Raw genomic sequence first — 13,954 nt, 5'->3', positions numbered from 1 at the left:
ACATTTATTATCTCTTCATTTCTCAAAATGTTTATTCATAATATTGCTATTGTTGGCTTCTATACGGTTTAAAATAAAATGAAAATGTAGATATTAAATTACTTGCAAATGGAATGAAAATTAAAAATAAACACTCCGACATCCCGAGATGCATTGACGCGCGCGCGAGCGTGTGAGCTAAACATCCGGCGCGAGCCGCCGCTGCTGTGAGTGAGTGTGTTTGGAGGAAGATGGCGGCGCTTATCCTCCCGTCTGACTGGATAAAAAACTGGGACAAATCCGGCAAAAATGAGTTGTGAGTAGGAGTTTAGTAATCAGGTTGAAAGTGTGGATGAGAATAAAGTTATATACATTTTTTTGGGCGTTATTACCGCGGGTTATTGTCGAAAGCATAAATCATATTCTCTTCATTGTCAATGTCCACAGCTTGTGCGCGTTAAAAACTAATTACTTAAAAGTTCAATAAAATGGCCTATAAACTTTAATATACTGTTAACCAAATAAAGAATATAAAGTCTGTAGTTTCTTTAAATGTAGATGTAAGACACTTTATCGGTAATTTTCATGACTGTAACGTCAGGGAGCTAATAGTTAGCTGGGTTAGCATTAGCATGTGTCTTAGTGTGTGTTACAGTATGTGTAATGTGTGTTACATGTTTCATGCAGGTAAACATGATATTTTACACCACGAGCAAGCCTCAAGTAAATAATATGGAGTGTTAAGAGGTTGCGTAACCCTGATGAAAGGTTTAGATGTATCTGTGCTAAAGAGTTCAATTTTGTTAGATATTGGATGTCACGAAACCTAGTGATCTGCCCTACACAGACAACATTTATGAGCAGCACAGTTTAAAACAAACTGAGTCAGCGGTCTAATTGTTGACACTTAGTGAGCTGCCTACTTAGACTGCATTGTGGTCATCGTATAGCATCAGTGCAGTATAGTGTCAAGACCATGTGAGCTGCTTATGTAGACAGCATGTCTGATCTTGTGGGATCCCTGTGTATCTCAAACTTAGTATTTTTTTTGTCTCGGCAGTGCTGTTTGGTATCTGTTCCAAAACCAAATAAGCTGCATTTGTATTCAGCATTGTCAAAATTTAGTGAGGCTTCATGTGCAATGCTGTATTTTTAGGTAGCTTCCTAGGATTTGAGCACTGCCTGATTAATATTTACACGCTCTTGTGTTTTACAGGTAGTTTTATCCATGTGGATGTTTGTGAGACTGATGGGACAGATATAAATAGTGGCACTTGTTTGCAGTGCCTCAGCTGATATTAAACTTGCTATATGAACTTGTAGATAAAGGAATGTGTTAAGGTTGTTCAGCGCCATCATGTTTGTCTGTCTGGTTGTGATGCTGGAATAACAGACTGTAGTTGTGTGATATAAACAAGCTGTATAGTGAGAGGTAAATGTGGTGGTCAATGGTAAACTCTACGTTATGTTGATCTGTTATGCTCAATCTTTTATATTTAATTTAGCTTTAATCCATTGTAAATGGAGTCATCTTGTTGCTCATCATGTTATTAATACCTGAAGGTCACCATTCACTTATATGTTTTTTCTGTTTCTAGTTTACAGTTTTTCCAGGACCTTGCAGGGAAACCCAGTGGTCAGGAGTTTGTTAAAGGTAAGTTTAATTCATATTACTTATTTCTTAGGGCTGTTAGTGGTGCATTTGTTTTTTTGTTTTTTGTTTTGTGGCTGTATATATAATTATTTGCACAAATAGTTCACATTGTGCAAATTACATCTTTAATGTAAATCAAACTTTAAAAGTGCATTCAAATGCAAACAATACAACATAATAGAACATGGAAAGCAAAAAAAAAAAAAACTAAGCCAAGTTTATTTATATTTTCCCACTAAGATCAATGGATAAATGTCTTCTCCTGATATTTCAAAACAATCCACACTGGATTCCGACAGAGGTCAGAAGAGCGAATTTTAAACTTCCACACTCGCAAGACATTTACATTTGTACATATTCCAAAGTGTACTTCGTTTTTATCATGAATGTTAGCGTACATGCATAGTTGTACGCATAGAACTTAGTGCTGGGCGGTTTTTTTTTTGTGCATATTTCACTGTCACGAGTACAAGGAATATATTATTAATATTCAAAGGACAAATAAAAATATTACAATTATTATGTAATCAAATCAGTTCATAAAACTAACAATTTAGTTTAAAATGTAATCAAATTATTTAATTTAATTAATATGAATAAATAGGCTACATTTCTACTGAGCAATTTCTGCAATTTCAATGAAATCCTTTTAAGTTTGTTTTAATAAACTGTTATCATTATCTCTATTAATCAAAGTACACTCGATTATACAATATTATATTTCTGTTATTTCAAGTTATACCAAATTTTTTATTTGAAGAAGACGAAGACGTTTGACTTCCTGTGTATATGAAACGACAAATGTCAATAGTTTTATCAAATTAAACGGTGAAATATTCATAAAGTGACTCTGAGAGCAGCTCTGCAGATGAAGTTCATGTATAGTGAGTGAGACAGCAGACACTGAAATCATTGCGAGCATCACGCATGCTTCAGTATGTGTAGTAGTAGAGGAAAATGCAGCGCTCATTCATACAGACTTCAGATTTCAGTAGCAGCGTCGCAGAAATCTTATGGCTCTACATGGTATTTGTTATTATTGTTGTGTAATAAAGTTGTTTCCATTAGTGTAAGAAGGGTATGCAGTTAATATAAGTCAGCTCTCTATGCGCTCTACATTGCGCTTCATGGCCATTGAATAGATGCATCAGTTTTTGAAAAATACATATAGGTCTCGAAATTTAAACCAGTATACCATATGAACCGCCCAGCACTAATAGAACTCAATGCAAACTCAGTTCAAAGAACTCAATTGGATGTATACGCGCCAGAGTATGTGAGTGGAGTAGAGCAGCAAAAATTTCTGCTTCGCGCTCTAAGCATTTCATAATCACTCCGCTCCAGCTCCGGGTTCACTATTTTCCGCTCCTCGCTCCCTCCCCGCTCCGTCCTCTCTATTTCCTCGCTCCATGTGCACTCCATGGAAAAAATGTGCCTAATTACCACTCAGCTGTTCATTTTTTTTTTTTTATATTACAAACATCTGTGCAGAAGACGCAGTGTAAAATAAATACTATGAGGAAAAACAAACTTTATTGGAACAGTAATATTAGCTCAAAACAATAATGAACTATCGGTTAGCTCACTTTAAAACAATGCTGGATGAGCATAACAACCTAATAATAAATTACCAAAATGAAAAGCATCACATTAAATTATTACCAAACGAAAAAAAAAAAGCAACTACAGTCCCATAGACATATCGATGTAAGTACGTCTATGTATACTGCAGGGAGCTATATGAAGGGATGTGCTTGTGATTTTAAAACTCAAGTAACATGGTAAAGAGCGCATGACGTGTTTTCAGAAGTTAAACTTGACATGGCATTTTAAAACGCGGCACGAGAAACTGAAAAATCAGATGACGTGGTCAAGGACTCCTGTTTAATGAATTAATCTACATGTTTAGATGGTAAACGGCATTTTCTCTTTATTTTTTCATCACCACTAGGCTAGCTAGGGCAAACAAAGTGCAAAAATTTATATTAAAATCTATATTATTTGATGTTTGTAACTTGAGTGAATATTCAAAAGATCAGGGTAGCTACTCACCAGTAGCAGATTACAATACAAGAGAAGAAGATATTATCTCTGTTATCTTCTGAAATATTCCGAGATGTGTATAAAGTCTGCGGTCTTGCATCATATTTCATTGCTCTCCAATATGATGGTTGTTGACGAGGCGTTCGATTCCTATTCCTCACGCGCGCGCCGGACCTGAATGTGCAATGGTACCTCCCCCAGTAAAACAATTGTTTATATAAATTTACAACATTTATTAACCCTTATTTTGTTTTTTAGGTATTTAATGACTTTTTGAAGTAAAAAGACTATGCACATTTCTGGGGCTATAGTCCCTGCAAGCCCCGGCCTAGCGCCTGTTATTTTAAGATACATTTGTATTTTTGTTCACTTTGTTCAATGTAATATTTAAGAAAATCATCTTCGTTCATGCTATAATGCAGTTGCATTATAGGCGGTTAACATGAGTTGTGCACGTGATGGAGCGGTAGCAGAGCGCTCTTGGAGTAAGAGAACCACGACATTCCGACATTCAAAAAATCCGCTCCTCGCTTTGGGAAAAATCACGGCGCTCAGCTCCACTCACATACTCTGGTACGGACACACAGGCGGATGACGCATGTCCATTACGACAACTTGACGCATGTGCATTACGACAATCATCTCTGCAGGTTGTGAATCAGTATATCGTAGACACAAATTCTTGCACTGGAAGGAACAGTAAAAGGACCCTGGATAAATATACATTTAGGACACTGATGGTGACGTTGTACAATGTTTTTATGAACAGCAGAACTGAGATTTTTCTGATTATTATTTTTTTTATGTTATGATAAATTGCATTCTGATAAATACTTTGTTACATATATGCGCAATAATTCAGCCGTAAATTAATTATAAATCTTAACTAGGTTATGTTCATTACCTGTGTAGCGATGTATTGAAATAAAATTACATAAGTGTTTTTTTTCCCCCCCGTGTCTATGTGTGGTGAGTTGGCTCAAGCGTTTTGTTTTGCACTTCAGAATTTCCATTGGGGGAACATAGTGAGCATCAATACTCCCTGATTTTCACAATGCGCTCTGGGACTTTTTAGGGAGCAAACATTTCAGTGCACTGGAAGGATTGAGACATCCCTTAAAATGGCTGACTCCCTGATCAGTGCCCTGACTACTGAACTAGGGAGCTGACTGAGGCACACCCAATGTTTCGTCCTTGCCCAGTGCCTGGCCAATCACTCTCTGCATGTTTTTCTATCTCATATACACATCTTTGTAATCTGTTTGGCTAGAGTTGTACAAATGCAGGTACTTTCAAACCTCCTCTAGCGTGCACATGTTTCTCTTTGTTCCTATTCAGTTTTTTCTTTGACTACCTTGTGAATCAACGGCACTGGGTCACTGTTGCCACTTTGTGGACAAATCAATTAGTGCATTACATAGACTCTGCATATACTTGTGTGTGTGTGTGTGTGTGTGTACTAGTATACTTTGGGCTTATGTTGCATTGAAATTTATATTTATACACTGTTCTACCCACAAGTTTACATACCCCTTGCAGAATATGCAAGATGTTAATAATTTTCACAAAATAAGAGGAATCAAATTGCATGATATTTTTATTTAGTGCTTTTCTGAATAAGCTGTTTAGCATAAGATTTTTAAATGGTCAACAAGACAAAATAATACCTGAATTTACACAATTGAACCAGTTCAGTTTACATACCCTTGAATCTTAACTCTGTGTGGTGTTACCTGAATGATCTACTACTGTTTTTTTTATTTTTTATTTTATTTTATTTTGTGGTTTATAAGTCCCTTGTTCTTTAGAACAACAAGCCCATTCTTTGCTTTTACATGTGCAAAACCTGGAGGATTTTTCTGAAGAACAGCAAACAGGTTAATTGCTCACAACAAACAAGGGACTTGTGAACAGCTATTAAAAAAAAAAAAAAAACCCTGCAATCTTAATGATTTGTTAAAATTATTAACATCTGTCATATTCTGCAAGTGATATGTAAACTTGTGAGCAGAACTGATTTTTTATTATTTTTTTTTGACAGAGAAAGTAGGGCTGTTCGATTCCGGATTTTTTGGAATCGATTCTGATTCCAATTCCTGTTTCTGGAATCGAAAGAATCGATTCCAAGAATCGATTCCTCACTGTTGTTTTCGATTATTTTTTTTTTTTTTTATAAATGCCAACACCGTGTCTAACATTGTTGCGTCTTACCGTGCCACACAGCAAGTAACTCGACACCGGGCGTCCAAAGCGAACGTTGCAAATCCATTTGTCCTTCCTATTAGACATATTGCGACTGCTGCTTGGTCATAATTAGAACGAGGCATTTACTTCGGGGATTTGTCACGTAGTGCTTCCTGCGTCAGGTGTAGACAGTAGACACAGTGTAAAGACTAAGAATATGTTCACCATATACATATAGGTAGATTCTATTTACATACATACAGGGTGCGATTTGTGGGGAAAAAAAAAAAAAAAAACAGGGGGGATGTTTTTAAAAGTTTACTTTTTTTTAATTTAATTTATTAAAAACCACAGTGGAGCTATATACTATTTTTAAAATTATTTTGAAATTTTTATAACAGCTGTTACAGAAACATTTTTACAAAATGATTTAACCTTGAGATTTGAAGTATTAGATAGCTTAGATATTTGCAACACTAGTGTCATTGTAGTGTTGCAAATATCTAAGCTATCTAATAAATTAATATAATTCTTAATGACTTTCTGATAGAAATGCAATATCAATCGGTATTAGTAATAGAATAACGATACACAAACCTTTACATTCAATCGCGTTTGGTCCCATTTATTTTTGATCACACTGCATACACAAACTTTTAGTCCAAAAGTGCGCACATTTGGAGAAATGCACGTTTACCTCATATTTCATTAGATATAAGCTGGCCAGGGTTTCATAATTACCGAGGACAGAAAATGTAGTTTGCCAGGGGGGTACGGGGGCATGCTCCCCCGAAAATTGTACATAGGCCTATATGAATGCTTAAGATGTTTTAATGCCAACAAATTGGATAACAATAAAACCATGTCAACAAATAGGCCTACATGCATGCACAGTTTTGAGGCAGCTTTAATCGCATGTTTGGTAATTTCATGACTTAACTTACAACAGAACAACGACGGTCATTGCTCGTAGTTTCTTTTGCGCTTTATTTAAGCTATAATAAAGTAATTATGCAGCGCGTGCCGGCGCATTTGCGCATGCAATTCTTTAGTGCGCGCCTCGAGCACAGTATAACGGCTGATTGGACAGTCGTGTTAATTTTTCTGAGTTACCGACATAGCCTGACAACATCTCATCATATTTAGCGGCTCTGATCTGACCGCAGTTCACTGTTGTTCAACTGAAGCTCCCTCGTCGTCACCTTTTCCGCGCTCGTTTGACTTGCGCCTGGCGCTGAGGCGAAGCCAGATATTTTATTTATTCCCACCGGGATAAAGGGGATAAAAATAATTCAGCAGAGGCAGGGATATATAGACCAGAAGGGGGAAAATCCTAGGCCTTTACACATATAAACTTTTTTTAGGGCCTTTACACATTCTTCGCGTGAGTGTGATTGATTGTTGTCGATTGATTTATTCTTCTTGTCCTAAACTACAACGAGTAAGATCAAACCCGGCCCAGCAACCGATTCTAAAGATTTCATTGGGTCAGTCATTGCGCGTGATTGCCTACACAATGCTGAAATAATCATCCTACCCTAAACCATACTCTGTGTCACGACTGGATCCATTTATTTAGTCTGAACTTTATTTCTTTACAGGTGACGTGATTGTGTTGACAAATGAAATCGGCTACGTGGCCGCGGGTTATGTTAAAAAAGAGGAGTCGATTCCCCTTAATGGAGTCGATTCCAACCTTTGGAATCGACTCTCGATTCTCAACGCCTCGGAATCGAGGAATCGATTCTTTTTGGAATCGATTCCCAGCCCTAAGAGAAAGTGAAACTGATTTACCAGTGAGTGTGAAATTCACTGTAATGAACTTGATGTACCTTACCTTCACTAATAATTACAAACTGTATTGAAGTTGAATATAAGGAGAGATGAAGAATGAAACACTTATTTCTGTATGACCCCCCCCCCCCCCATTAGGGCTTTTTACACTTTCACTAGTTAACACTGGGCCGTTCTAAACCTTGTATAACAGTGTAAATTTGCTGTCCCCTCAAAATAACTCAACACAGTGAGTACACCCCTAAGTGAAAATGTCCAAATTGGGCCCAAAGTATCAATATTTTGTGTGGCCACCATTATTTTCCAGCACTGCCTCTTGGGCATGGCATTCACCAGAGCTTCACAGGTTGCCACTGGAGTCCTCTTCCATGACGACATCACGGAGCTGGTGGATGTTAGAGACCTTGCACTCCTCCACCTTCTGTTTGAGGATGCCCCACAGACGCTCAATAGGGTTTAGGTCTGGAGACATGCTTGGCCAGTCCATCACCTTTACCCTCAGCTTCTTTAGTGAGGCAGTGGTCATCTTGGAGGTGTGTTTGGGGTCGTTATCATGTTATCATATTGCCCTGCTACCCATGCTCTGCTTCAGTATGTCACAGTACATGTTGGCATTCATGGTTCCCTCAATGAACTGTAGCTCCCCAGTGCCGGCAGCATTCATGCAGCCCCAGACCATGACACTCCCACCACCATGCTTGACTGTAGTCGAGACACATTTGTCTTTGTACTCCTCACCTGGTTGCTGCCACACGCTTGACACCATCTGAACCAAATTAGTTTATCTTGGTCTCATCAGACCACAGGACCTGGTTCCAGTAATCCATGTCGTTAGTCTGCTTGTCTTCAGCAAACTGTTTGCGGGCTTTCTTGTGCATCATCTTTAGAAGAGGCTTCATTCTGGGACAACAGCTATGCAGACCAGTTTGATGCAGTGTGCAGCGTATGGTCTGAGCACTAACAGGCTGACCCCCCCCCACCCCTTCAATCTCTGCAGCAATGCTGGCAGCACTCATACGTCTATTTCCCAAACACAACCGCTGGATATGACGCTGAGCACATGCACTCAACTACTTTGGTCGACCATGGTGAGGCCTGTTCTGAGTGGAACTGTCCTGTTAAACCTGTTTTGGCCACCGTGCTGTAGCTGAGTTTCAGGGTCTTGGCAATCCTCTTATAGCCTACGCCATCTTTATGTAGAGCAACAATTCTTTTTTTCAGTTCCTCAGAGTTATTTGTTCTTTTTTCCATGCTGAACTTCCAGTGACCAGTATGAGAGAGTGAGAGTGATAACACCAAATTTAACACACCTTCTCCCCATTCACACCTGAGACCTTGTAACACTGAGTCACATGACACCGGGGAGAGAAAATGGCTAATTGGGCCCAATTTGGACATTTTCACTTAAGGATGTACTCACATTTGTAGCCAGCGAAGACATTAATGGCTATGTGAGTTATTTTGAGGGGACAGCAAATTTACAGTGTTATACAAGCTGTACACTCACTACTTTACATTGTAGCAAAGTGTAATTTCTTCAGCGTTGTCACATGAAAAGATATAATAAAATATTTACAAAAATGTGAGGGGTGTACTCACTTCTGTGAGATACTGTAATTATCTCACCAATAGCTTACACACAGCACAAGCCTGATTTCAAAGTAAACAGTTAGTAATAAAATAGGAACAAATAAACAATATACAAGCTGTAGCACAAATAAATAAAAAAGAATAAAGATACAAATTAAATAAACAGTGCTTTAAGTATTTTTTTTTTTTTTTTTTCAGGTAGGTCTAACAGTAGTATTAAAGGATAAAATATTAAAGAAATTTAATAAGGAATCCAATGTAAAATAATACTGAATAGTCTTTCCTGAATAAATTAAATACAGATTAATCCTTTCAATTAAGGTTACAAAAGTTAGTCATTCAAGAGCAGTGAGTGTCATTAATGTAAGTCAAACTACAAAAGACGAAGAAAAAAAATCGGAGACAAGAGCCGGACTATTAGGCTGCTTTCACTTTAAGAGCTGCACGGGTCCAATATAGGCTACTCTTAACTTTCTCAACCTTTCATTTAAGACAAAACAACCGACTGCGTTTACGTGCATACTTGTTAAGATGGTAATTTTGTACGTACATTTGTGTGTTTGACCATTTAAGCACAATTTGGTACTCGCAAGCTGTTTGTAATGCAGCCTTATGTGTGCGCTTATGAGTGTGCTTGAGTGCTGAGTTGTTTAAACATTGGCAAGACTTAAAGAAATGCAAATTATAAACTTGAGTGACGATGCGACACTGCCTCGATTGTGCAATTGTACAATTCCTGTGTCAACTGTATAGCGTGCAGCTCGCTTTTATAGTGCAAATGCGATGCAGGTGTGAAGTGGTGATGTGAAGCCATTTGCACAATCTGAGAGGAATAGAGAGCGAGCGCCCGGTGATTCACTCATGCTGTTTGTGAAATTGTTTCACAGAAAATGTTCAAATTAAGTTATGTAATAAAGAAATAGTTATGAATTGTGCATCACCTTCATCATTTTAATTATTTTATCCGTGCAAAACAGGGATTGAGACAGTGCCACCGCATGTCATGCCATACCTCTCACGGCAGACGTGCTTCTTTGTGTCATCAGCGTGAGATCCATTTATGAGATCGGCCTTTATAGAGACCGCCAATCAAAACTCCCAAAGCGATTATCGGCCGATAGCAAATCGGTAGCCGATCAATTGGAGCACCCCTACACGATATGTGACTCAAACTCGCATTGCTTTCAGAGATGGGGGAGCTCTTACTACTGATCACAGAGCTGCTCTTCACTTACACACTGTTCATATTTGTTTAACTAAAAAAAAAAATCGCCGTCTTTGCGATTTCATAATGAAGTCAAACAGCAGTTTCTGTTTTATTTTGTCATTTATTTTTTTTTTTTAAATGTTTTGGGGTTTTATTTTTTGTCATTATATTTTGCCCTAGCCGGTTTTTATTTATTTATTTATTTGTATTTTTTTAATGCCTTTTTTAAATCCTTTCATATGGTGTGTGGTTCGCAAATGCCTGTATTATTATTATTATTATTATTATTATTATTATTATTATTATTATTATCATTCATTCATTCATTCATTCATTCATTCATTCATTCATTCATCATCTGGTTCGGAATGTTTGATGTACTTTTGTTCATGTCCAGTTTTTATATTTTTTTGCCATACATTGCTTGTAGAGCTCTTTATGGCGCTACCTCAGGTGCTGGAACAGATTTGTGTTTTGCTGCAACAATAGCTCTTGCAAATTACCTAGTTCTGTGATATGTCATTTCTCCTGTATCCAAAAGATGGAGTCCTTATCCTGCCCTGAATTCGTTTCCCTGTTTCTGTGATTTCTTCCATGTTGTAATGGTAAACCCCGTGTTCAGGCACACTACATTCTGATTCTGATTGGACAGTGTTTAGAAATTGCACATGCTCACATCATGTATTTATGATTTCAATACAGTCACACACCCCTTGCAAAAAGTTTTTTTTTTTTTTTTTTTTTAAATAATGTGTGCCACCACAGTAGTGTACCATGGTGGGGCTGTTGCCAGGGGCCTACTTTCTTTTTGAAATGTACTGTTCACTTCTGTTTCAAGCTTTACAGATACCACCTCTTTTATAAGCTCTTGGGATTTTTGTTGTGGTCTTTATTCAGAGTGTAATTATCTTATCTTCTGAAATCCCACACATACATTGTATTCTGTATAATGGATTTAATAATGTAGCTATTAGGGGTTGGACGGTTCAGATTTCTCACGGTTCGGTTTGTATCACGGTTTTAGTGTCACGGTTTCGGTACAGTTCGGTATGTGCTATGTTCAGTAAAAAGGACAATTGTCAAATAAAGATAAAGAAAATAAAAACAAATAATCTAACTACAAGAAACGGCACAAATAAATACATGAGAGCTAAGATACAAATAAAATAAACAGTGCTTTACAGGTTTTTCAGGTATCTAAGCTTTCAGGTACAGAAATTGAAAAAAGTAATCAAATATACGTTGTTTTCAACAAACCATACTATAGTTGCATCGTCAGATTCGAGATGAACCGCGGTACAAGCGAATGTGTTTTTTTTTTTTTTTTTTTTACAGCGAACCGTTCCACCCCTAGTAGCTATGAATGGTTAAATGTCCTAGTATCTGACATGTCCGCTAGAGATGCTTCAGTTCACTGTGACACACACCGCTTTGCTTGGCAGTCGCTTGTAACAATGTTTTAACATCTTTACAATGACGCTTTCATCCCAATTCACACACACATTTGGGGAGTGTAATGACAAGATAGGTATTTTTTTGTTTGTTTGTTTTGTTTTTGTTCATTTCCAACTAGTAATGTAACTCTATGAGAACTAAAACTATAAAGTGTCCGTGGGAAATGTTAAAACATATGGGGCAAAACTTAATGATTTATTGTTAACTATTTAAATGACATTACACAGGCTATCACAAGTCACTTGCAATTTTAACAATTTATTGCAACCAGCTTAACATACCTTGGTAACATTTTAATAAACTGAACATCAGTGCATTATAGTGAAGAAAAAGTTTATAAGACATTGAAACATGTCATACATTTGAATGACAACAGAAGAACATAAGCACTGGCCCCACAGGGCAAGAGATGGTTCGGTCAACTGCTTGAACACTTTCACTCTGGTCCCAGGCCATTCTTGCTGTGATACGCCCTGGTGTTTTTTCTTGACACGATGGTGGTTAGAAACTGTTTAATATTGTGCAGGTGTTCTCAGTATGCCTGTATTAACTGAAAGCTGTTATTGAGTCTACCGTGTGTGTGTGTTGTCTTGTAGATCTGCAGTCAGGCCTGTATGAGCTCTGCTGGCATGTTATCCAGGGCAATCTGAAGGTGGATGTGGCTGCTAGTCTCCTGGCTGATGTTATGGTGAGTGCTGATCCCGCAGCAATGTTCAACCTCTTTTTCACTTACAATGAGACTGTTTAGGCCCCGATATACTTTAACTAAAATCGAAGAGTGAACTGGTGTGGCGTCATTTTGAACAAAAAATTAGGCCAAAACAAAGTTCATTTGGGTGTTTTTTTTCAGGAGTTTGAAACCTCTTACCAAAGCGAACTTTCCTTAAAAGTTCCATGCTCTCGCTGGTAAACATTTTAGAACTGCCACTGGTCCATGGTGATGATGTAACAAGTAACTTCTATGATGTGGAAAAGTTCTGTGTTGTCTCTCAATTCTTCAGTTCAGTCTGTCAAGATCAGATGTCCGTGAGTAAAAACATGTACACATTGGTGAGCTGTTTTATAGTAGAAATGGAAGTTGTACTTCTAATTATAAAGAGAAACTGTTTTTCATGTTTAAAACTGTAAAGCTGCATGCTTTAAAGCAGAGGTGTCCAATCCTGCTCTTGGAGGGCCACTGTCTTGCAACATTTAGCTTCAAACCCATTTAACTCACACACGAACCAGCTAATCAAGGTTTCACTGACATACTAGAAACTTCCAGGCAGGTGTGTTGAGGCAAGTCAGAGCTAAACTCTGCAGGACAGTGACCCTCCAGGACTGAGTTTGGACACCCCTGCTTTAAAGAAATACATTGTATAAAGTGCTATATAAATAAACATGACGTGACTTGACTGGAGAGATGAATTGCAGAGACATATATTTACATATTCCTCTAAATGCCACTCTCAGTGGGATGCTCGCTAACAGTATACCGCTGAAAAGGTATTGTAAGCTTTTTACCCCTAAGTGAAGAATGAAAAGGAACTTGGCCATGAGTATATCAGAGCCTTCAGGATTGATTGTCTGGGTTTGTTTCATGTGAAAACACCATGATGTGAGGGGAAAAGTAAACATTGTTTTATGTGTTAGCTGTTTTACTGCTATACACTGTTTGCTAGTCTTAAAGTGATCATTCTCCCAAGAATGAACATTCTGTCATTTACTCACCCTCATGTTATATTAAACCTGTATGATTTTTTTTTTTTTTTTTTTTTTTGCTATAAAAAGTAAATGACGATGGAGACTCTCAAGCACCAAAATGACCAAAAAAAAATATAAATATCATTAATATAAGTCCAGGGTTTCCCAAATGGGAGTTGAGCAGAGGAACATTATCAATGAATAAAGACTTAAATTGAAATTTCAGTCACTTCTGTATGACTTCAAAAACATTGTAGCTCATGAGATGTTTGGGCTGCTTTAATGCTACCTATTCTGGGCACTTGTGTCCTTCTGAAGTTTGAATGCCTCATCCCCCATTCATTGTAATAGGTTGAAAAAGTACA

At 37.5% G+C, this 13,954-nt stretch overlaps 1 protein-coding gene across 3 annotated transcripts in view; it reads left to right on the top strand.

Moving 5' to 3' along the window:
• The first annotated feature begins 143 nt into the window (after positions 1-143).
• Positions 144-13,954, top strand: part of thoc2 (THO complex 2) — a 108,945-nt gene continuing 95,134 nt past the window's right edge. For all 3 annotated transcript variants that reach the window (XM_048176218.1, XM_048176220.1, XM_048176217.1), the window contains exons 1-3: positions 144-295; positions 1,578-1,633; positions 12,503-12,594. In XM_048176218.1, the coding sequence (XP_048032175.1) occupies positions 231-295; positions 1,578-1,633; positions 12,503-12,594 (213 nt within the window). In that variant the 5' untranslated portion in view covers positions 144-230. The remainder of the gene's footprint in view (positions 296-1,577; positions 1,634-12,502; positions 12,595-13,954) is intronic.

Source organism: Megalobrama amblycephala, linkage group LG23 (assembly GCF_018812025.1).
Source record: "Megalobrama amblycephala isolate DHTTF-2021 linkage group LG23, ASM1881202v1, whole genome shotgun sequence".
In the NCBI taxonomy this organism is placed as follows: domain Eukaryota; kingdom Metazoa; phylum Chordata; class Actinopteri; order Cypriniformes; family Xenocyprididae; genus Megalobrama; species Megalobrama amblycephala.
This window is presented reverse-complemented; position numbering and strand designations above follow the sequence as displayed.